At 44.5% G+C, this 25744-nt stretch overlaps 1 protein-coding gene and 1 long non-coding RNA gene across 2 annotated transcripts; one reads left to right on the forward strand and one right to left on the reverse strand.

The window, feature by feature from the left end:
- Window positions 1–434: 434 nt before the first annotated feature.
- Window positions 435–24701, reverse strand: LOC106576286 (nuclear receptor-interacting protein 2). The gene is made up of 6 exons (XM_014153377.2): window positions 23862–24701; window positions 13949–14290; window positions 5676–5758; window positions 5292–5407; window positions 4236–4288; window positions 435–2917 (listed from the first exon to the last, which is right to left on the reverse strand). The coding sequence occupies exons 1-6, from the start codon at window positions 24015–24017 to the stop codon at window positions 2798–2800; spliced, it is 870 nt and encodes a 289-aa protein (XP_014008852.1). The 5' UTR covers window positions 24018–24701; the 3' UTR covers window positions 435–2797.
- LOC106576287 (uncharacterized) lies at window positions 5382–11158 on the forward strand. Its single transcript, XR_001321915.2, has 2 exons — window positions 5382–8888; window positions 9258–11158. It is a non-coding gene; the product is annotated as an uncharacterized lncRNA (long non-coding RNA).
- Window positions 24702–25744: the final 1043 nt, after the last annotated feature.

Here is a 25744-nt window from a genome sequence, read left to right on the forward strand (position 1 = left end):
CAGCCAGGGACCTGCTCCCTAGTCAGAGGAGTCATCCCTCCAGGCCTCCAGCCCCCCAGTCCCTCGCTGTGGGAACATCTGCTTTCTCTGCTGCATCAACGTGAAAAGGGTATTTTTATAACGACGTCACAGCAACACAACCATGAGAATATCAGAGCTACAAGTGGGTTATTAAAAAAAGAAAATGGCAGCACAGTGACTCATGTTTTAGTTAGCGCTGAATATCCTCCCTTCTTCCCTCCAGTTGGTCAGGTGGTGGATATTCGTGATACTGCTTGTGGTTTGATGTTTTTTGAGCAGATAAATGGTTGTACTGTTAGCTTAGTCTTGTTTTTGTGTCATAACAGGCATTCGTCAAGATGTGACTGGCACATCTTAGTCTTGGCATAGTAAATGTGTGCAAATTAGACCTATAAAAAAACTGCAAGCATAGCTAGCCAGAATACATATTTTAATAGGCAGAGAAAATACTGTTCAGAAAAAACACAAAAAATAAATGTATTTCATACATCGATTACCATCGCACAGCATATTAGGAAGTACACTAGTACGAAACATTAGCAATCTATTCGTGGTTCACCTCCAAAGAAAGAGCTAGAGGTCAGATGGATGTTGTTACACAGTCGAGAGCATGGCACTGTCCAAGGCCCATCTTCAGAAAAAGTCTGAGTAGAAGTGCTGATCTAGGATCAGGTCCATGTAATCTTATCCATTGTGCTCTGAAAGGCATGACTGATCCGATATCAGCACCTACCCAGGGTAGTCACTAGTTACCACAGCCACAAAGTCATAAACCCAGCCTATTTCTACGTCTCTTCCAGAAATCTGATTTTAAACCTAACCGTAACCTCACTGCAAAACTTATGCCTAACCTTGAATTAAGACCAAAAAGCTCATTTTTGTTTTCATGTATTTATTTCAATATAGCCCATTTTGACTTTGTGGCTGTGCTATCTAGTGGAAACCCATACTCAGAGACTTTTTGAATACAGGTCCAGATGGTAAAAGCAGAGTATGAAGACCTTTCTGAGGGTGTCTGAAGCACTTCTCGATTGTCCAAACAATGCGAATGGATCAAGGCAGAGTGTAATGCATGATAGTGGGAAGATTATAGTGTGGCCTTTTGGCTCTCTCTCATGCCTGATTCACACCATAGGGTCAAACTGAACCAAGCCGAGCTGTACAGTACTGGGTTGGCCTCGTTACGTATCCACCATAGTAGCTGGAACCGTGCTGTAAAGGATAAGAGAAAATACGATTTTCAAGCCAGCACAGTATGTTTCGGCCCTGTAGCTGACCCTGTAGTGTGAAACTGTCAGTCAGGCAACAAGGGGCTTGATGATAATTCTGTACCGCTGCGCCGATCCGATCTTGGCATCTCCCTCTGACCGGAGCTGGGAGGAGTAGGAGGAGCTGGGAGGAGTAGGAGGAGCTGGGAGGAGTAGGAGGAGCTGGGAGGAGAAGTAAATAGAACTCATCCCTTTTTCTTTCCCATGTGAAACTCTAGCCACTAACCATATCGAAACAGAAAAGCCCCTCCTCGATTGACATGCACTCCAACACACAGACACACACATACAGACAGTGCACATCCACCAGTACGTACACACACTCGCACATCTCCAAGTCACACGCACTGACACACTCTCACAGGAACACTAACATCCAGATTTTGACAAAAAATAATGCGGAATTATGGACTGTTTGGATCTTTTTGCTGTGCTGTCCATCTGACACACACAACTAGCTCCAGGACAGTGGAATTACTGAGAACTAGTTTTGATGTGGGTCATTGTGACATTCTTAGGAGCACTCTTCATTTGGGAAAATAGACGAGAGAGAGTCTTCACTTGGCTGAAGGCAGTTAGTTCAGGAATAGCAGTAGTCTCCTCACATCTCTTCCAGTATTCCCTGTCTGTCCTGACTCTCAATTAGATTTTTTAACAGGCAGATTCAAAGGTTTCATAAGACCTGGTTTTTCACCGTTTCTCTTGAGCACGTATGATAGGACATCTAGGATATCTCTCTGTAAAGGGAGGGAGATATCATAGGAGATATCTAGGAGATATCCAGGAGACTATCTCTCTGTAAAGGGAGGGAGATATCATTCTTTCCTCAAGGCTGAACTGATTTTGATTTTAAACAGTTTTGGCATTTAATTGATGATCAACGTAAATTATTTTATACCTCCAAGTCACAATATGTTAATTTCAAATGATAATCATCGTCTGACTCCTCAGTATGTTTCAGTACACTCTTAGAAAAAAAGGTGCTATCTAGAACCTAAAAGGGTTCTTCAGCTGTCCCCATAGGATAACTTTTTCAAGAACCCTTTTTGGTTCCAGGTAAAACCCTTTTGAGATCGATGTAGAACTCTTTACAAAGACAATTCTACCTGGAACCAGAAAGGGTTCTCCTATGGGGACAGCCAAAGAACCCTTTTGGATTCCTTTTGTCCCAAGAGTATATTGAACAATGATGCACTGTCTGTCAGATAAAAAACACCTTGATTAAGAACATAATTATGAAGATTGTCACATAGAATCGTCCCAATCCTTGAGCTCCATCCGCTCCATAAACTAGGCTAATTCAATACAGCAGTAACATCATGGTAATGTCTTAATTCCACAGAAACAAACACAATGGTGTAAACTGAAGAGAATTGGGGTGTTCAACCATGTTGCTGGCAGTGCGAAACACTGGTTGGACAGTCCAGACCCAGACTGCATCATGTTTTTACAGCGCCAGCCAATCAGAGGAGGGTGTGGGACGGCTGGGAGGTTGTTACACGCCGGCGTCACAGGTTCTCATTGCTGTCTTGGTGATGGCACTGGCTGACCAATGGCGGCTCCAGGAAAGGCAGCTCCTCCCCTGAGCCCTGGAGCTTTAGGACTCTACTGCTCAGGTCCACACAGCACTAGAGATAAAGGATGGATATGGGAGACATCAGATGGGTCAAAACATGGTTTAACATCAACTCTACCACAGATAGAATGCAGTGCATGCCATGGAAACTCCATTCGTTTGCAGTACTGCCATCATCCAACAAAGTGTCATTTTGGACAACAGAAGGTTAATAATGTTATGTAAACCAATATCCTCGGAAAGGTCGCCGCGTCTGCTCCAAATAGCAGTTCAATCGGTCTGCACATGGTGACATTAAAGGGAGACACTGTACTCTTTTCAGTTATGTGCTTTTCCATCCAAATGGTTCTCTTGAAGGGCTCCATGCAATGTTGCACAACATTTAAGTATGCCCCAGTGCGCATGCACATGTGATCACAATTCACACAATGGCTGTGAGATGCACCTGAGTCTAGCTCTCTGCCTTCCATTGGGCCTGACAGACTCCGCACCACTGAGCTCTGTGTTTTCCTTCCAGGTCACCAGAACGGCCCAGGGACTAAACTGAACATTTTGTCTATAACTGTAACTCCAGGCTTCCTCCATCTCCATGTATGGGTATCTTTCCTTGCAGGCATACGTGATAATTCAATTAGGATTCACCCTTTTTTCCAAGCCACCGGTCTATTTAAGGAATATTTTGAAAACCTTTCAGCTATGATTTAAATTGAGTTAAAGTTCCCATCTTGAGTTTTGCCGAGGGAGCAGAATACTGAGACTGGGTGCACTTGGAAGGAAAATTGGCTCCGGTATCGTGGATCCTCCAGGGGTGCTTTTGCGTAATCATAGATCTGGTTTCCAGTGTACTCTTAAAGTCTAATTAATTTGATTCTCTGTGAGAAATGGTCGCAATTAGTCTCGTTCCTAATTCTACTTTCCCTGTTCATGTGTTTTCTTCTCCTGTTCTGTTTGTTGATTGTCACGTTGTGTTGTCATTTCCTGGTATATCCTGGGGCAATGGCAGCATTTTAAACCTCAGTGAGATGTGCTGATCTGAATTCTGTCTTATCTGTCTGCTTTCACCTGCAGTCCTCACCAGGCAACGCCAGCAGACAGCTGTAACCCTCAGATAACATAACACAAACCTGTCTGTCTCCATCTCTGTTTTAACCTGGTATTACTTGATGTGCTCTGATAGGAACCAGCATCTTCAATGTGTTACTAAGGCCTCTGCATAATCGAATTGCTACATTCAATGTCTGCCTCCTTTTTCCTATGATTATTTTTAGCAGCAATTTTCATTAGCTGTAAAGTTCAAGTTGGGGGAGATTTAGGGAGGATGGCAGATCAAACACAGCATTTACATATTTGCGACATTAATGAGGACTTACTTTGATTTCCTGCAGAGTCTGAAGACCCAGGCACAGCTCAAACACCTCATCCTCTATGGAGAGATGGAGAGGAGAGAGAAGGAGAGACAAAGAGAGGAAGAGAGAGAGAGAGGAGAGAGAGAGCAGAATAAGAAACAGTGAATTTCTAACCTGCCGTGTCTCCCGCTGACTGATTAATTCTCCCATCTGCATCGTGTGTTTGTGTGTGTGTGTGTGTGTTTGTGTTTGTGTGTGTGTGTGTGTGTGTGTGTGTGTGTGTGTGTGTGTGTGTGTGTGTGTGTGTGTGTGTGTGCGTGCGCGCGCACGCTCTGTGTGTGTGTTCAACCATTAAGATATTAATCTCTCCCTGCTTGCTCAGTGTTATTTGTCTTTGTGATTTGACCCTGGCTGCTGAATAGGAAAGGTCAGGAGCACATGCTGCACACTGAGTACGCACTCACACTCTCTCACACATACTCACACTCTCTCACACATACTCACACTCTCTCACACATACTCACACTCTCTCACACATACTCACACTCTCTCACACATACTCACACTCTCTCACAGACACACATGCTGTCACAGACACATTGGCTGCCAAGCGCATCTCCAACACCTTTTAAGACAGCTGACTTTTTAGAGCAAGCATTCAGAAATAACACAGCCAGCAAGCAAATCTATTACCGTCTGTTAATGATCAGTGCCTAGATGCAACACAGTGTTGGGTCTAGGACCTGATTTGTTGGGGGGTTTTTACCAAGGGGTTTTGTATTGACATTGGTGAAGGGAAGTAACCTTGATGGTGTGTAAAATGGCTTGTGGTCATTGTGAGATAGCACCCAGACGGTTTACTTGTCCAATCTATAGTATTATTCAATTCAATGTTGTTTGTCACAGTCTGTATGTTTACGGAGAAAGAAAATCAAAAGTGTTTCATTGACACTGTCATAACACCTGTATTCCTACCCTGTATGAGTGGACTCTCTCTTGCTTCATTGACAGTCATTACAACTGGCTGCAATGCTGCTTTAAATGTTAATGTGACGTAATATGTGATCTCCCCTTCCTTACCGGTGACGTGGGCAGAGCACTGGACACTCTGTCTGCCCAGCTGCAGCTGGAGGCCCCTCACAGAGCCCTGGCCCTCTGTCTGCTCACAGGGTGGACCTTCCTGGGTGGGAACCAATCTGGCAACACACAACACGGCCATGGTAGAGGTTATTAGGACGCTACTTTGTTCTGTCTCTCACAGGCCAGTTTGTTGATGCTGATGCGGTCTGATGTTGGTTGTGGTTGTGTGAGTGCCTGTGGAACTCAAATGTGTTTGTTGGCGCTCTGTATTTCGTTGCTGGTTGGCAAACCTGGACCCAGGAGTGTTATGTGATGGGTGGGGATTCGTGGGTGTGGTAGAGGTCGACAGAGAAAGAGGTAGCGAGGGAGAATAAGGCCTCTCACCCAAGCCTCCTGCAGCAGGTGCTGGAGATGCGGTTGTGTTGACTCCCGGTGTTGATGGAAGCCTTCACCTCAGTGTCACAGCACTGTGGAAACACAGCAGAACAACTACAGTGTTAACTGACAGTGTACGTGTATAGTCAACACACTTATACTCCCACAAAGGAGAGAACATCAGACAGGAACACGTATATTTGTCCTGCGGCTTTAGTGGAATAGATCTGTTTGATTACAAAAGGCTTTTCATCAAATGGGTCCCAACAGCTCTGCTACGCCTGCCAAGTGCCTGCCTGTAAAACTGCCAAACGACGATATAAAGTCTGAATTAAAGGCTTACCGACTCTAGAGTTCTGGTCAAATTTGTGCTAGTAGTCCATTATTAAGCCACATTTCCCAACCAATTACAAGTAGTGTTTAAGACTAGGTGTTTTCTAGGTTTGGCATAGTTGTTTATATGCAATCACATTCGTATTGATCCTCTGTCTGAGTCAGAGACTATTAGACCATGAAGCCTGTGCTGATGATGCAGGACTATTCTGCCTCGTGGTTAGAGATAATACCAAACCAACCATGACTATTTTAGAAAAAAACACCTGTGAAATCATTAGTCTCACTCCAGTGGATGTGTTGACTATTAGTTCAACCATTAGAGCCAGTGACCGTGCTTGTTTTCTGAAACAGATGATGATCCCATGTTATCTGAGGCCTCTCCATGCTTTTATAATCCTGAATGCATTACTAGACAGTGAAATATTAGCCCAATCAGCAGAGCCTGCGGAATGTTCTTCAACTAATCAGCGAACCGGTCAGTTCCTGATTTGTAAATAGTGTTCGTTCGAAACCATTATGCTCAAGGGCAACATCTTCTGTACAAGAGCAACATGATGTTGTCTTCTGAGCCAGAACCATAGAACAGTAAACAACGCTTCTGAAGTGAGGATCAGCAGTGCTGTCTTCTCCTGGGTACCTAAAGCATCCTATCTGTCTCACTTCCTGTCATCCAGCCTCTGTGTGTGTGTGTGTGTGTGTGTGTGTGTGTGTGTGTGTGTGTGTGTGTGTGTGTGTGTGTGTGTGTGTGTGTGTGTTTTCACCCACCCAGCAGAGCTGCTAACAGCCAGGGTGGTGGTCCTTTATCCTCCTCCACATCTCCCAGTGGTTCCGCCGTAGGGCACTTCATGTCACAATGCAGTGATTCACGGTAAAGGGGAAGCAGACATTGCGGCAGATTATAATGACTGCAGCGGCCTGGCGGCAGGTAGCCTAGTGGTTAAGAGCAATGGGCCAGTAACAGAAAGAGAGCTGGTTCGAATCCCCGAGCCGACTAGGTGACAAATCTGACGATGTGTCCTTGAGCAAGGTACTTAAACCTAATTGCTCCTGTAAGTTGCTCAGGTTAAGAGTGTCTGCTAAAGGACTAAAATATACATGTAAAATGTTCTATAATGAAGTTTCTGTTGTAAATCTCAAGGCTCTTATTCGAATATGGCATATCACACTGCTTCGAGTGGAAGGGAGAACACGCAATGTTGGTGAAAACATGCAACTATGGAGGGAGGATTTAAAACACACTTCACAGCGTATGGTGGATCCGCACGAGTGAGAACGGAACAAGATGTCACACCCGCCCCCTCTCGATGGAGAGGGAAAGACACCGAGTGGACACATAATGATATGCTTCCCTGAACACGAGCTAACACAACCCAGTCTACCTCATCTCAAGCCTTCTCTAACATCCACCGTGTTTTGAATGAATGGTTCGATAGGGGGTGGATGGAAGGATGAATAAAGGTTGGATGGGTGGATAAAAGTTGGATGGGTGGATAAATGAATCATAGATGTATGGATGGATAATACATAGATGTATGGATGTATGTGTATCACACATACATCGACTTGGCTCTAGGGCATTTTTACCCCCTAGATTAAAGCCCACTAGGACATCAAATCCCGTTGCTGTGGCTGGGTGTAAAAATGTAGTCCCCAACACACAATTGGTTTTAGTTGAGCTTCCCCCTCTTAATCCCTGCAGGCTTCTCACGGCCAGGCTTCTCAGAAGGCCTGCAAACGTGTGCTTTTGTCTCTGCCTGAGTGGTGAAAAAGTCCTCCCTTTCTGTGAAGTTTCAAAATGGCTCCGGAATTAATGGGTAACTATGGAGCTTTTAGCCGCTTAAAAAAACAGAACTAAACAAACCAGATCAAAGATAAGCTGATCCGCATGGAATGTTCCCTGGCGAACCACTCGCTTCAAACACACACACAGTAGCTGTGTTCCAATACTCATACTAACTGCACTAACCGTACTATTTGGGATGTAAATTGAGTATAAAGTATGCTTATTGGTCATAGTATGGATATAGTTAGTATGCCAAAAGTTCCCGGATGTCGTACTAGATTCGCCAAAATACGAATTATAAACTGGGTGGTTTGAGCCCTGAATTCTGATTGGCTGAAAGCCATGGTACATCAGACTGTATACCACAGGTATGACAAAACATTTAATTACATTGGTAACCAGTTTATAATAGCAATAAGGCCCCTCTGGGGTTTGTGATATATGGCCAATATACCACGGCTAAGGGCTGTGTCCAGGCACTCCGCATTGTGTCGTGCGTAAGAACAGCCCTAAGCAGTGGCATATTGGCCATATATCACACCCCCTCGGGCCTTATTGCTTAAGTATTCACCTTATTTATGAACCCGGAAAGAAAACAATGTCCAAACGTTCTGTTTTGTGGAGGACTTCCGTTGTGTCGTTCTTGCAGTTTTGCGAACGTTAGCTAGCTAGCTCAAAATGTCGTGGGATCATACCAAAAAAAACTTTCAAAGTCAAATGGCAAGTCTGTGCCACATCCGCAGATTATTCACGAGTGGGAAGACGATATGAAAAAATGGCCGAATATCACCTCCGAAGACATCTTTTTCTTATTTTGTCTCGTCTCTCGGTGTGGGTGGGTCAGAGGTGAGGAGCTACAAAAGCGCAGAGGCATATCAATACCTCCACAGCGGCAGAGTTGGGCGGGTGCTTATTCACTGTCTTGAGGATGACAACCTGGTGTTCCTCAAAGCAGATGTCCAGCCTAGCCAGAACAAAACACACCATCATTCTGCCTGGATTCTTATATCATCTGTCGGAACGGTGGAGAGTGCAGGGTGTTGTTGTGTTGCAGGGCAGGGCAGGGGAAGTATTGCGGTCATGCAGCTGTAATACTATGGAAGGTAGCTAGCTCGCTGGCTTTTTGTTTATCATAACCCTTTCTTTGACTGATATGTTTGACGTTAGCTAGTTACTTAGCTAGCTAGCTAATTGTGATGATACCATATCATTGATCAGAACTGATAACGTTAACTAGTACAACATGCATACACAGTTTTGGGTTTCAATGGCTCATTGTGTAAGTATATCAGTTTAATCTCAAATGGCAATGAGGTAGGTACAGAATCAAGGTGAGTTTTACAAGGAAATTACCAGCATAACCTAAACCTACTAGTTAAAAGGAGACTGTGTAAACTAGTCAGCTGTGAACACCATGTAAACTAGTGTTCTGTACTGTAATTTGCTATTCTAACAGTAGTGTTTTGTTGAAGGTGCAGAATGCTGTGTATGGAGGATTGACAGGGGTGTCCTGTACAGATGAGCAATGCCAGTGGCACTCTGGGACGCAGCGGAATTTAGCTCCAAAAAGGTTGAGCGAGATCTGTTTCAAACGTCACAAACCAAGTGACGAGTTCTCTGACAGCACCCCAGCCGCTTCTCCATCTCTACCTCCAACTCCTGCGTACCACTCCCAAACTTTTATTAAGTGCATTGTGGAAGGGGTCAATGTTCCAGTGGGGTGCCTTGTGCATCAAAGCTAAACTATACAGTCATCAGGTTCCAGCAGCAGCCACACAGCTACAGCAGCCTTATGGTGAACACGGCATTAACATGCAGTGTCAGAAATGCTTTTCATTTTATGACGTTTATGTTAAGCTGTTGGAGTGTAAATGTGCCAGTTTGGAGGAGGTCACTAAAGCACAGAGTGTCTCCCATGTGTGCTGTGACCCGCGTAAACTTCGGATCACTGCTAGCTCAGAAAATAAGGTTTGTGTGCGCACCCCAACAAATGCCGACAACTTTGTGCGGGAGCATCTCTTCCCCCAGGTTCCGCAACCACATATGGCAAGGAGAACGAGCAGGTGGCCTACACATGGATGGAGAGCTGTGGGTTTAGTCTGGAGAGTAGAGGCACAGTAGTGAGTGTCAAGGAGCCATGTCTTTCTGCAAGCCCAGATGGAGTGTTAAACTCTCAAGAACTATTAGAAATCAAATGTCCTCTTCTGATTAAGTAGTGTGAGTCTCTGACTGAACTGTTCTCTGGCAAACTCACCGATGTGAAGCTGGTGCATGGGGTTCCTCAGCTGTATCCTAATGGAGCCCGTGGGTACTACATGCAGGTGCAAATGGTAATGTTCTGCACAGGACTGGAGAGATGTGTTAGCAGTCGATGTTATTCTTCAATAACACAGACCCCAAAGTAAATCAGGGAGAGAAAAATATATTTATTCAAAGAGAACAAATCATAGTTGTTATGCTCGAAAGTAGATGGCAGATGTTTATTCTTCCCTGTCCTCAATGTTTCTCTGCTGAACAAAGAGACAGGATGTAGTTTATAACCCAACCCTAGCCTGTGGTTTACCAATTAGAATTCCTTGCAATAAAACTGGGCCAATGGCCAAATAACAAATATCCTGTTTCAGGCTCAATGTATAGACAATTCGGACCAATGAAAACTTGCCACATGGGGCTATGAGTCCCGGATTGAAATTCCTCCCATGTCCCTGACCCATTAATCTTCAGTTCCCCATTACAGAAAAGCAACTATTTCCATTGATAATGAATTCCCTCTTGACCTTTAGTCCTCTGCATTTTGTATTTATCTTTGAATATTCATACATATGCAAACTGCTTGTCTGGGCTCGATCCGAGCAGGTTGTTATTGATGTGCCTTTTGATGTGAAGTTCTGTGCTGATTGCATTCCTAAACTGAAGGCATTCTATTTCACACATATGCTGCCAAGGATAGTAGATGAGTTCCAGTCAGGCAGACTAACTCTGTGCTCCAAATATGTTCCTCTATGTGGTATCTAGGGGCCTTATACTTAAAAAAAAATAGTACATATATTTTGTGTCTTGTAAAGCTCTGTCAGCTCTACCTTATTATCGAAGCATAACTCTTTATTGGTGTTTTTTTGTCTGTCACAGTTCCCCTTCATATGCACATTTACCTGATTATATTTGCATAATTCTTTTTTTTTTATATCTTGCCTTGTACAGCTCTCTTCATACATGTTTATCTAATGCCTACGGATAATAATTTATGAATGTTTTTATTGTACCTTGCATAGCTCTCTCTTCATATGGCACTTCATGAACTTATCTAAGCCTACCATAATTCATCTTGCACTTGGCAAATGATGATGTTAATAAAAACCACTATGAAATTCAATTTTGTTGACATTTTCTTTGATACTTAACATTTTCAAATGAAGGACGAGCAGGCATGTCTAAAGGTTTCAAATGAGTTTTCAGTTTGATTCTGGGTTTGGTTTTCAAGGGCACAAATTAAGAATACTGTGCAAAGCTATCATCAAGGCGAAGGGTGGCTGCTTTATAGAATCTAAAATACTAAATATATTTTGAATTGTGTAATAGTTTTTTGTTTACTACATGATTCCATGTGTTATTTCATCGTTTTGATGTCTTCACTATTATTCTACAATGTAGAAAATAGTCAAAATAAAGACAAACCCTTGAATGAGTAGGTGTGTCCAAACTTTTGACTGGTACTGTATTTACAACCCTTTGCTATGACACTCCAAATTGAGCTCAGGTGCATCCAATTTCCTTTGATCATCCTTGAGATGTCACTACAACTTGATTGGAGTCCACCTGTGGCCAATTCAATTGTTTGGACATGATATAGAAAGAAACACACCTGTCTATATAGAGTAAGGTCCCACAGTTGACAGTGCATGTTAGAGCATAAACTATAACATGAAGTCCAAGGAAATGTCCATAGATCTCTGTGATATAAATGTGATGAGGCATATATCTGGGGAAGGTATAAAGTGTTGAACGTTTCCAAGAGCACAGTGGTCTCCAGTATTGGGAAACTGAAAAAATATGGAACTGCCCAGAGCTGGTTGTCCGACCAAACTGAGCAACTGGGCAAGAAGGAGGTGACCAAGAAACCAATGACCACAGAATTACAGAGTTCCTTGGCTGAGAAGGGAAAACCTGCCAGAAGGACAATCGTCTCTACAGCACTTCACCAATCTTTATGGGAGAGTGGCTAAAAGGAAGCAACTCCTAAGAAAAAGGCACATGACAGCAGGCAAATCCTTGATGAGAACTTGCTTCAGAGTGCAAATGACCTAAAACTGGGGCTAAGATTTACATTCCAACAGGACAATGACCCCAAGTATACATCCAAAGCAACGCTGGAATGGCTTCAGAACAAGAATGTGAAAGTCCTTGAGTGGCCCAGCCAAAGCCCAGACTTGAATCCCATTGAAAATCTGTGAAAAGACTTGAAGATTGCTGTTCACCACCGGTTTCCATCTAACTTAACAGACCTTGTGAAAATCTGCAAGAAAGAATGGGAGACAATCCCCAAATCCAGATGTGCAAAGCTGATACAGATATACCCAAGACAACTAAAAGCTGTAATCACTGCCAAAGGTGCTTTTACAAAGTATTAACTCGGGTGTGAACATGTATGAAAATTAGATATTTCTGTATTTGATTTTAAATACATTTGCAAACATAAAAAAAAATCTATCAATCAAATGTATTTATAAATCCCTTCTTACATCAGCAGATGTCACAAAGTGCTGTACAGAAACTCAGCCTAAAACCCTAAAAAGCAAGTAATGCAGATGTAGAAGCACAGTGACTAGGAAAAACTCCCTAGTAAGGCCAGAACCTAGGAAGAAACCTAAAGAGGAACCAGGCTATGAGGGGTGGCCAGTCCTCTTCTGGCTGTACCAGGCTGTAGTTAAAGTTATTGTAGTTAATGCATTTTTAATTCAGGCTGTAACAACAAAATGTGGAATAGGTCAAGGTGTATGAGTTCATCAGCAAAGCTTTATCTATTCCAAACCACATTGATTTGTTGGAACCTCGAATGCTCTCACAGGTATGCTTCAGGCAGTTATGATTCAGAAAGCCAGTTAGTTAAATGCTGCTAGGTAACACTTGGGACATTGGAAATACACTGGGGACATTGGAAATACACTGGGGACATTGGAAATACACTGGGGACATTGGAAATACACTGGGGACACTACCTTGAGATGACATGACATCAGTTAGAAATGATGCAACTGAGTGGATCTTTTTTTGTGTGGCAGTCAACCTTGGTCTATAGAGTGACTCAGGCGAGGTGATCTGGAGGAGGGAAAGTACACAGTAGTCTCTGCCGCCCGCCCACCCACTCCCCAAGGTCAAACTCCTTTAATTGGGGGTATATTTCCGTATCTCTCAGTGGAGTTGATGCCTGGTTAGTCTCGTGTATGTAGGTGTTGCTTCATCAGTCTGAGCCTGTATTCCAGACAATCAATACTTGCGGGTGGGTGCAGTATGGTGTTTTAAAGTTAGTGCAATTATTACGTTGCAGTATGTGGGTTGTCAGTGGGTTGCGTGCAGAAATAATATAGCCTGAACATACGGAGTCAGAATTTAATTGAATGCTATTCATTCATTGAAATGAATGATGTTGGCAGTGGACTCAATGCATTTGCGTTACTGGTTTGTGTTCCCATCTTGCGTATAGATTGATTCTACCAATGTTGTTCGTATGATTATCTTATGATGTTAGTATGATGGGGTCTTCAGCTGTGTTGACCTCATTATGAGTCTGTTGTTGATCCTGCATGTGGAGGAGTCGCTGTTACAGTGTGTTACATTATCTCTTCATTTAGCCACAGACACAGTGTGACAAGAGTGTCTGAGGGGTGCAGAGGGACGATATCGGGACTCGACAAACCCTAGAATCAAAGCCATTAAGAATGAAAGCGGGCTCAATGGAATACAATGAGGGAATGCATCATCTGGATAACTGATGATTCACTGTGGTCTCTCTGAGTGCTTCTCTCTCCTCCTATCCCTTTATCTCTCCCTTTCACTCCTCTTTTATCTTCATATGGAATGGAACTGAATAGTATCTGAGATTTAATTTAGATTAATACAAAACCCATGAGGCCAAACTGAAGGAAGGGTGGGTGTACAAGCGTACCTTGCACTGGACCAGCAGGGCAGTGAGAGGTCTCTCCGTCCTCTGCATCTCCTTCCTCCCCTCCTCTGTTTTATCGTTCCCAGCCGTGCTGCTTGTCTTCCCTCCGGCCTCGCTGCTGTCCTCCTCCTCGTCCGACCTCGTCTCTAGGCTCCTCTCGCTCTCCTCCGGCGAATCCCTCTCCTCCGTGGAGTCGTCAGCCGTGCTCTCGCTCTTCTCCTCTGCGTCGCCGGCGCCCCCCTCCTTGCTGTCGACCAGGGGCGAGGGTCTCCCCACGCGGGCTTCGCCACGCAGTTGTGGGATGTTTCCCGCCATGAGGCGGCGCTGCACGATGCTGTGGGGCTGCTGTAACCAGGAGACAGAGCAGGTAGAGGGATGTCAGACACCATTTTCAATGGGTTAATCCTAGTCCTGGACTAGATTAGACTAGAGAGTTTAATAGTCACATGTACAGGGTTACAGATGTAATTACAGAGTACAGTGAAATTATTGCGCTCCAGGATCCAACAATGCAGGACAAAGTGAAAAAACTATATATACATATTACAACTGTGGCAATGATAAATGTCCATTGGGTTGGGGGCAGGGTGACTCAAAATGATGTCACTAAGAGAATCTCCATTGAAAGTGCTTTTTACTCTTGGACTAGGCTTAATCTGTGTCTGAGATCCCGCCCCTTAGTTTAATAGGTAGTGCACAGTAGACCTGAAATGGTAAATAAATAGAAAAGAGAACCAGCTAGGGTCGGCAGGTAGTCTATTGGTTAGAGCGTTGGGCCAGTAACCGAAAGGTTGCTGGATCAAATCCCTGAGCTGACAATGTAAAAATCTGTCGTTCTGCCCTTGAACAAGACAGTTAACCCTTTTTCCCCGGTAGGCCGTCATTGTAAATAAGAATTTGTGTTATGTTAGAATGTTATGATGAGTCCATATTCTCCAGGACAGAGAGTTCTGTAAATATGATACATTTCTATCTTAGTGTTCTGTACAGCTTTCATATCCATTTACTCAGACCAACCCCATTCCATAGAGATATTACAGTGACTGTTGTTTTATGATTTGATACTTGCCTGGATGACTAACAAGAAATTCGATTTTAAACCATTTCAAAACAACTGGTGGGCAATGAGTTGAACTATTCTTTTCATGTGATAAATCTAAAATTAATATAATTTTCAGCTCCAGTGCCTCATAGTAATCTAATTGTTTTCCAGTAGGGAGTCACTCTAGAGAAAGACGGAAATAGTTTTCCTAAGAGGCCATGTGGTTTGAAGTGAACAGAAGGTCAGCTAACACCAGCAAAACCAACAGCATCAATTCACCAGAAGGAGGATGTCAGTCATGTCAGATATCATAACTGCTGCTGAAAAACGAAGCTGCAACTGACGTGATAGAAACATCCATTCTCTCAATGCCAGAGGCACATCGTTAGCTGTAAATAGTGTGCACGCTTATGTGTGTGTAGGCGCGCCTCCAATTTGATGTGTTTTTATCGGCACTGTGCATGTCTGTACAGTATGTAGCCTACAAAACAGTTGTTCTGCTTGTATCACACAGTTGCTGGTCTCAAATCTCACCTTTGGGGCCTCATTGTGAGTTCAGTTGAGGTGTTGAAGGTTTCAGGTAATGACCACAACATCAGAGCATATCAGAGCCAAGCCGAGCTGTCTGTCAGTCTCCTGGGCTCATTTCACCCTGTGCTCCAGTTCTCCCTGTCAGCCCGTCAAAGTGATTACTGGTCAGGGCTCTCACACTGGCTCACACAATAGATCGTATCAGGCCTCTGTATACCTCTGTGGATAGGTGTTCTATTGATCAGGGAGGAAGTACTCTCTGGAGAGGCCAGTTTTACTAAGAACTTCTCTGTTATAGGGCTTATTGACACTGTAATCAGGCATATATGCACTCTCTTTCTCTCCCTCATATATACTGTAGCTCTCTCTCTCTCTCACACACACACACACACACACACACACACACACACACACACACACACACACACACACACACACACACATCTCACACGCGCCCAGATGATGTATGATACTTGTGCATCTGTAACTTTCTCACTCATCATTATTCACAATTCATTTCAAAATGTCTGAGCGATGGCTTCTGTAAAGTCAGCAAGATTGCATTAGGAGAGTAGGCTCAAATGAAGATCCTACATCTGTAGGTGGGTTCTGCTGCTGGTATTGTGGGAGACTGCAGTTTCTCTAAAGGCCCTGTGTCACACCGGAAGTGTCTGGCGAGAGTTTACACAGACGTGACCCTTGACCTCCTCAACACCTTCAGTAGATGAGCAGGTGTCCGTTCTGTATGAAGCCTTGAGTCTGTAGTCTGTAGTCTGTACAAGTGCCTCCTCTAAAAGATTCTATTACAGAGAGAAGCTTCAGGACATCACAGCACAATCAGCCTCATTACTATGTTGTGATACAATGTCACCTCTGATAGGGTTACTTTATAGTTCTATAATAAATCATGTTATTTTATATTTCCTCCGGAGAAAGCCCTCCTTTAAATCCCATTATTATAAATCAGTTATAGAAAAACTCCATTACCCATACTTCCCCTCCTCAGTGCTCCTCTCTGACTGGCAAAGAGCAGAGCAGATTGAAGCTGACAGCAGTGTACCCAATGTAATTCCCCCTGCTCCATGTGAGTGAGGAGGCAGCTGGCTGTTGTAGGTTCCGATTGCCCTGCAGCTACAGCGAGGTCAGACTGTTTGGATGCAGATCCTCTGTCCACAACAGGCGGCCTGTGTGCAGCGGTCGTGAACTGCCATATAGTATGTGCCCTGGCCTTTTTTCTAAAGTTCAAATGCAATTCACTGTTCTAGCGCTGCACTTTGGCGGATGTGCTTAGTCTTTTGTCTGGTTCCAGGGACAGGGATGAAAGCGGCTGTAAAATAACCCGTTTGGAGACAAAGATTATAATCATGTCTGATGTTGCATCTGTCTGGCCTCTTTTCAAGCCATGACATCCTCAGAGACAAGATGGAGTGCTAAAGCAAACAGTATGATTTCAGGGCTTTTGCAACAACAACAAAATAATATATCGACCAAATACCGCAAGTAAACTTTGATTATTTATTCAGTTTCAGCTGTCACAGTGGACACGTTCATCACTTTTGTGCCAACCGTCAAATGGCAAAAGCATGAGTACATGTAAAACTGTCTCGTTTTGCCAAATAGCTCATACAAGGCATTTATTTGATTTGTCACACTAAATATGGAGTTACTATGTAGTAAATATGGAGTTAATATGGAGTTACCCCTATTGAATCCCCCCTGGGACAAGGTCGCAGTCATACATCAGACATTATGCTCTACAACACCTTTATGGTTGTAAATGCATGCTGATAGGTGGTAGGCTTTATTGGCTAAGTGGTTAACTTGTAATTGGCATCCCTGCTATGAATTAGGCTAATCTTTGTCTGCATCCATCAGCGTTCATGCAGATTAGATTATATTGGCTGATATCATGGTTAGCCATCATTCATTTCAGCCAGCAGAGATGATGACTGGATGAGTCTTAAATAGTGATTTGTGATGGTTGGTTAAACATGTACAAAGGATGTGAAGGTTCCTGTCTCTTCCTGTCCCTCCCCTAGTTGGTCTCTAGAAATAAATTGTCTATTCAATTAGCTGTAATTAAAGAGTATAACTTCCCATAGCCTTTCTGGTACTGAAAGTATGGAGTAGAGATTGAAATTAAAACTTTATTGGCATGACATATGATATTTCTATGAGTGTTAACACTGTATGACACTATTGATGAATGCCAACTGTTGTCCCCCGTAGGCTAGATGGCCATTGTTTAGTTTTTTTTTAAATATTCAAATTTACTAGATACAGAAGCAAACTGACCCAGTTAGACAACCAGTCCAGTCAAACCACTAGACATGGCACAATAGGTTAAGAGGAAAAACAAACTGGAATGTTTATAGAATATCAATCATCAATGACCTTGTCCTTGTCCTTCGCTGTCTGTATCCTGTCTGTCATATTCTAGCATTCCATCTTGCATAATTTCAAGCCCTCCTCAAACACACATACATATACACACACACACTGTTCCTCTGTGTTCTTAATACATATTGCAGACTGCTGATTCGGCTGATGAGTGTCTTGCTGTGACCTCCCTCGGAACACGTCCACAGTGTTCCAGTTCAAACCGGTCACTATGATGCTCACTCTCTCTCTCTTTCTCTCTCCCTCCCTCCCTCCCTTTTGTCATGGCATGTCCTCTTTTCTCTCTCTCTCTCTCTCTCTGACTCTCTCTGAGAGATTAGAGCCTAATTGCCGTGTGGGCTAATTATCTGACTGCAACAGGCTCCTCTCTCTGTCATGGCTGAAGTCACATGACTCTGCTAATGCCTGCTTTTCCATTTGGATCAAGGTCCCCAGCCACTGGCTTCCTGTCATACAAACCATCACGGTGTAGCCAGCGACACATCTGCTCTCTCTCTCCTCTCTCCCTACCCTCCCTAGCTCTCTCTCTCTTTCTACTGTCTTCTCTCTCCCTCTGCCATCCCCTCAGTCTCTGTGCCTGTCTGTTTCACCCAGGTATTTTTAGGCGGCTGTCTGTCTGCTGCCGCCCATCAAAGCTTCTGACAACTTAAAGAGGGAGAGAGTGGATGAGAGAGAGCGGGGAGGGTGAGAGAGTGCAGAGAAGAGAGAGAGAAACAGGTAGGAAGAGAGTGTGGAGAGAGGGTGGAGGGATAGAGAGAAGGGTCCTCGCCTAGCTGAAGTCAGAGGGGGGCTCACCTCTGCTCTTGTCAGCCAGGCTAATTGGCTCAGTGCTGGGTTCAAACGGTAATCACTAGAACCTTCCTGAGATGTCTCCTGAATCAATTCACCATGGCACTCCACAGTCAGAGTTAGGGCACTTTTCTCAAACTTCTTAGGGAAATGTCAAGGGATCACATTGAGTGAGTGAAGGTGCCATGTCGCCGTCTGGGAGAGAACTCGGGCTAATGTCGTCGTTCTTGGATGTTATAAACAATGCGGACGCTGCAGCCCAGCTCTGACCTGACAGGGACACCTGGAGCCTCCCAATTAGACAGGCCTCACTGGGTCTGTCAGGAAAGAGGATACACAGATACACTCACACACATTTATTCACACACACAAAGTTAAAAAGAGTGGGAGGCAGAGCAGATGGAGGGATATAACTGAGAAGTGGCGAGAGGGATGCGGCTTCCTCTCTTCCTCACTGTTTTTCTAGTACTCATGGCTTTCTGATATAAATAACACTTGTGCTAAAAGGGGCCACAGTCTACCACTTCCCCTTTTGTCCCCACCCTCCTCCACTCTGCTTTTCCCTTCCCTCGCTCTTGCGATCGAATGGTGGGTGTCTTTGCCCTTTTCATGCTCACTGCTTCCTGGCTCTGGTCTAGGATGATTACCGGAGGGAGGGAGGGAGGGAGGGAGGGAGGGAGGGAGGGAGAGAGAGAGAGAGAGAGAGAGAGGAGAGAGAGAGAGAGAGAGAGAGACCAAACACATTCACTCATATAACTGGCTCTATACTGTTAAATGATGTACTGGCTGAGTTGAAGTGGAGTGGCAAACCAGGCTACATCTAAAGAAGCCCTGCCTGGTTCAATGTGTGTTTTTACACCAGGAATAGTTCTATTTTAATGACTTGAGAATGATAATGAGGACAAATGGCTTCATCATTCCTTAATAGGGGAAAGCACCCATGAGACTGATAATAAAGCATTCTTGAAATATGAACACTATTTCAGAATGACAGACAGACACACACATATACAGTCGTGGCCAAAGTTTTGAGAATGACACAAATATTACTTTTCACAAAGTCTGCTGCCTCTGTTTGTATTATGGCAATTTGCATATACTCCAGAATGTTATGAAGAGTGATCAGATGAATTGCAATTAATTGCAAAGTCCCTCTTTGCCATGCAAATGAACTGAATCCCCAAAAAACATTTCCACTGCATTTCAGCCCTGCCACAAAAGGACCAGCTGACATCATGTCAGTGATTCTCTCGTTAACACAAGTGTGAGTGTTGACGATGACAAGGCTGGAGATCACTCTGTCATGCTGATTGAGTTCGAATAACAGACTGGAAGCTTCAAAAGGAGGGTGGTACTTGGAATCATTGTTCTTCCTCTGTCAACCATGGTTACCTACAAGGAAACACGTGCCGTCATCATTGCATTGCACAAAAAGGGCTTCACAGGCAAGGATATTGCTCCCAGTAAGATTGCACCTAAATCAACCATTTATCGGATCATCAAGAACTTCAAGGAGAGCAGTTCAATTGTTGTGAAGAAGGCTTCAGGGCGCCCAAGAAAGTCCAGCAAGCGCTAGGACCGTCTCCTAAAGTTGATTCAGCTGTGGGATCGGGGCACCACCAGTACAGAGCTTGCTCAGGAATGGCAGCAGGCAGGTGTGAGTGTATCTGCATGCACAGTGAGGCGAAGCCTTTTGGAGGATGACCTGGTGTCAAGAAGGGCAGCAAAGAAGCCACTTTTTTACAGGAAAAACATCAGGGACAGACTGATATTCTGCAAAAGGTACAGGGATTGGACTGCTGAGGACTGGGGTAAAGTCATTTTCTCTGACGAATCCCCTTTCCGATTGTTTGGGGCATCCGGAAAAAAGCTTGTCCAGAGAAGACAAGGTGAGCGCTACCATCAGTCCTGTGTCATGCCAACAGTAAAGCTTCCTGAGACCATTCATGTGTGGGGTTGCTTCTCAGCCAAGGGAGTGGGCTCACTCACAATTTTGCCTAAGAACACAGCCATGAATAAAGAATGGCACCAACACATCTTCCGAGAGCAACTTCTCCCAACCATCCAGGAACAGTTTGGTCACGAACAATGCCTTTTCCAGTATGATGGATCACCTTGCCATAAGGCAAAAGTGATAACTAATTGGCTCGGGGAACAAAACATCGATATTTTGGGTCCATGGCCAGGAAACTCCCCAGACCTTAATCCCATTGAGAACTTGTGGTCAATCCTCAAGAGGCGGGTGGACAAACAAAAACCCACAAACTCTGACGAACTCCTAGCATTGAATATGCAAGAATGGGCTACCATCAGTCAGGATGTGGCCCAGAAGTTAATTGACAGCATGCCAGGGCGGATTGCAGAGGTCTTGAAAAAGAAGGCTCAACACTGCAAATATTGACTCTTTGCATCAACTTCATGTAATTGTCAATAAAAGCCTTTGACACTTATGAAATGCTTGTAATTATACTTCCGTATTCCATAGTAACATCTGACAAAAATATCTAAAGACACTGAAGCAGCAAAGTTTGTGAAAATTAATATTTGTGTCATTCTCAAAACTTTTGGCCACGACTGTACACACATACTGTGTGTCGATTCAGCTGTGAGGTGACATCACTACCCTGTTGTTGCCTATCAGCTTGCTTCTGTTTGATCTCAGAGTAGCCCCACGCACCTTAGGGACACTCCTGCTGCTTTTCTACAATTCACTTTAGCTATGTCTCCACCCGGAGCGTGATTGCTTTTGACAGTCAGTACGGAGAGCGAGGCACGGCGGGGGAGCTGTAACAATGGCTGCCTCTCTGGTGTTCTGCCGTTCAGGCTCCGAGGCCATTACAATGTGATGCAGGGCGGTGAGATGACATGCGAATCATTCTGTAACCCCTGTGGCCTGTTTCCTCCATCGAATGGGGTTTCTAGCAAATGAGGTATGAATCAGAGTGAGTTCTTTTCTCTTTCCGATGAGCAGATAATTGGTATTAGCATAAGAGGGATTTATCCCAGTAGGGTCGTTGAATTAAATGCTGCCGTTCAGCAGATGTGGTCTGCATTTTGAAGGTGATGCAGAAAGGATTAGATTCAGCTCTGACTGCATTATATCTTGACAAAGTGGCATAAAGTTATACATGTGACTGTAAATACACTTAAGAGCCTAAGTGTGTCAGTGGCATCATCCTCTCTTGTTGTCACCATTGTAATCAAATATTCCCCTGAATATTGCTTGTTTGTATTCAGAAGATTGGAGACACTCGTTTACAAGTCAGACACCATGGGTGAATCCCAAATGGCACCTGATTTCCGACTGTATATAGTGCACTACGTTTGACCAGAGCCTTATGTGTATAGGGCATAGGGTTCCATTTAGGATACAGAGGATGGTTACCTCCAGGTTCTCTCACTGCATAGGGATTTCATATTTTCTCAGAGTGTGAATAGAATCAGACAGGCTCCAACAAATATGTAATTTCGCTCTAAATAACAGCTTGTTATCCTCCCACAATGCTCTTGTGAGAGAATTGAACTCTGAGAGGAAAGGGAAATAGATTTAGATATGAGATTTAGATATATAACTGAGAGGGTTGAGACAGATGGAAGTTAGTGATGGAGATGCTGCTGCTGCCTTCTGTGAAAGCTGGCTTTAAATACACAGTGTAATCACACACTGACACACACACACTGACACACACACACACACACTGACACACACACACACTGACACACACACACACACTGACACACACACACTGACACACACACACACACACTGACACACACACACTGACACACACACACACACACTGACACACACACACACCGACACACACACACTGACACACACACACACACCTGACACACACACACTGACACACACACACAGTGTAAACACACACACACAGACAGTGTAAACACGCACACTTCTGATGCTCTCCGCTCCAGTCATTCTGGAGATTCTCGGAGTGCGTTCTGGGAATGTGGGATGCAGCCGTCTAATCAAGACTGTGTCAGGAGTTGACAGTGGGGCAATAAAGCCATTATCACAGGAAGCCCTTGTGTCCATAGAGGAGGCCTGGGAGAGAGAGGATTTGGGGATGTAGTTCGGGCTGATTGAGCAGGAGGTGGGAGGATGGTGGGGGACGGACGGACACTTCATAACAGGGACTGTCGGTCTGTCTCACAGTGTGTCCTGTCAGTGTGTCATGCATTGATTAGAAGAATGTGGGTGGCTGCGTGGGTGGCTGCGTGGGTAGCTGCGTGGGTGGCTGCGTGGGTGTGCGCCTGCATCTTAATCTAACTTGCCTCGCTCTGTTTGTTCCGTCCCTCTGACCTCATAGCTAGTGTACTGATGGAAGGAGACGTGTGAGGGCAACACTGTGTCTCTGAGGCTTCATGTTCTCTGACAGAGTTTGACAGGCAGTCCTCTCATCTACTGTACTGGGTCTTTCATCTTCTATGCGGTCACATGGCCTACCATCTTTTCTAGACATCTCATCAGGTAATGGAAATTGCAGTTGATGTTGCAGTGATAACAGTGAACGGTAGATCCATGGTAAGAATAGCACAGGTTTGATAGAAAAGCAGAATGGTGTTGATATTCAACTCTTTTTGATGGCCACATCAAGAGAACAGAGCAATATCATAGTCAATCAAAGGTCCACCTCATTAGTCATAGACTTACTACATTTACTTTACACCGCATTTTAAACCTAGTAAATCATTCAGTTAGATTCATCCAACCGTTTACCCCAGTGTTGTCAGAATACAGTGACAATATTCATGTCTTTCAACTTGTCTCCCAACGGTCCCCAAAGCACCAACAATGCCAAGCAGCTGGTGGCAGACAGAGTACAGCCTCTTCAACTAACAATCCAAATAAGCTCATTTCAACATCTTCTATCTGCCAAGTCTCATCCAAATGTATTTAGCCATCATTAGCCACCATTAGCCACCATTAGCCACCATTAGCCACCATTAGCCACCACCACTAAGAGTCAAAGTGACACAGTACAAGCAGTAGAATGTGATCTAATGGGACTTTCAGACAGCCACTGACCAGGGTTGTATTCATTGCCTTAATGAATACAACTCATTTAAGTGACAATACCACCAATAACAGAGTAAGAATAGTCCAATGGGACATTGACAGCCACTCACCAGATCTTTGGAGGTGCCCAGTCTCTTGAGCCCATCTAGGGGCAGCAGGTCGGCTGAGTCTTTGTGTGTGAACTGGGTGGCCTGCTTCAGACGCCTCTGCTGGCCCAGGATGGCTTTATCCCGGATAGCCAGATCACCCTTCTTCGACTCACTCATGGTCAGTCAGTCAACCAGTCAGTCAACCAGTCAGTCAGTGCAGTACCGCTAGCTAGAGTGTAGAGCAGAGCTGCTACGTTCAGCGTACCTCTGTCTGATGTAGCCTGGTTTGGAACAACAGGAACAGCAGAAGCAGCACAGAAGGGTATGCGTGTTGAAGGCAGAGCAGCACAGCCCAGTGCCCTGTACTGTAAAGTCTCTCTTTTTCACTTCCAAGAGATAGATCGCAGAGAGTAGATGATACTGTTGGTCTGTTCCAGAACAAATGTCTTCCTTCACCTTTACTGTGTCCGTCTTCAAACTGTTCCACCTTCAAACTGTGACCTCCCTCTCTGTGAGGTTGTTTTGAGGTGCTAGTCCTTGGCATCTATTTGTGTTCTGTGTTGCTGTCAGTCCAGAAATTATTAGTGTGCTGATGGTCCTGTTATGTAGACATGTCTCTCTTCAGGCTGGGCTGTGTGTGTCCCCTCCTCTGTCAGTGCAGTCTGTCCTTGCAGCGCTGCAGGAGCAAACTGTGCCCCTCTCTTTCTCTGCTGTCTCTCTCCCTTTCTCTGCTCTCGCTCTCTCTCTGCTCTCTCTCTGCTCTCTCTCTCTCACCTCTCTCTGCTTTCTCTCTCCTCTCTCTCTCTGCTCTCTCTCTCTCTGCTCTCTCTCTCTCACCTCTCTCTGCTTTCTCTCTCCTCTCTCTCTCTGCTCTCTCTCTCCTCTCTCTGCTCTATCTCTCTCTGCTCTCTCTCTCCCCTTTCTCCTCTCTCTCTCCTCTCTCCTCTCTCTCTCTGCTCTCTGCTCTCTCTCTCCTCTCTTCTCTCTCCTCTCTCTCTGCTCTCTCTCTGCTCGCTCGTTCTCCTCGCTTTCTTTCTGTCTCCTCTCTCCTCTCTCTCTCTCTCTCTCTCTCTGTGATTCTGTCTTTTCCTTTCATTGCTGCTCTCTGGATATACCCACCCCCTGTCCCTCCCCTCAAGCCCTCTTTCCATCACACACTCTGAGAGACACACACACACACACACACACACACACACACACACACACACACACACACACACACACACACACACACACACACACACACACACACACACACATCTCGCCTAGTTTCAAAACACGACACCCACATGTTCTCGGTTAATGCCCCGTAGTGGGGGGAAACACTTTGAAGTAGAAAAGCAACTAGCTGCCTTCTTATTACCTCCCTACCCTCCACACACAGAGCTGGAATACCTTTCTGCCCTGGCTGACATACTGAACATGCTGATTCATGCTGCTATAGAACATCAGAGATGTAACATGTCATAATGCAGTCGACCAATAGAGATTCTAACTCCTGTACAGTAGTAGTTCTATGTGATGGATAACACATTGAGGGATCCACTCTGTCAGCTATATGTGTATTTAGCTGAGTTCTAACCAGTTGTCATTTAGTTCCCCTGGGTTTTCAGTGGTTCCGGCACCTATGCTACGGTTGTGTGTGTGATTGGTGTCCTGTGATTAGTGTGTGTGTGATTGGTGTGTGTGATTGGTGTATGTGATTGGTGTTTGTGATTGATGTGTGTGATTGGTGTGGTTGCCCCAGCATTGATCTCCACTCAATCAAGCTCCATGAATAAATGAACAGGCTCTAGCACGAGATTCACAAACCCCTTCAGTTCAGACCCCCCTCATTTATATATATAACCTCATGTATATGTGGCGTTCTGTATTAGCATCGAACAGCCCCCGTGATATGCAAC

The sequence above is a fragment of the Salmo salar genome, chromosome ssa17, assembly GCF_905237065.1.
Source record: "Salmo salar chromosome ssa17, Ssal_v3.1, whole genome shotgun sequence".
In the NCBI taxonomy this organism is placed as follows: Eukaryota; Metazoa; Chordata; class Actinopteri; order Salmoniformes; family Salmonidae; genus Salmo; species Salmo salar.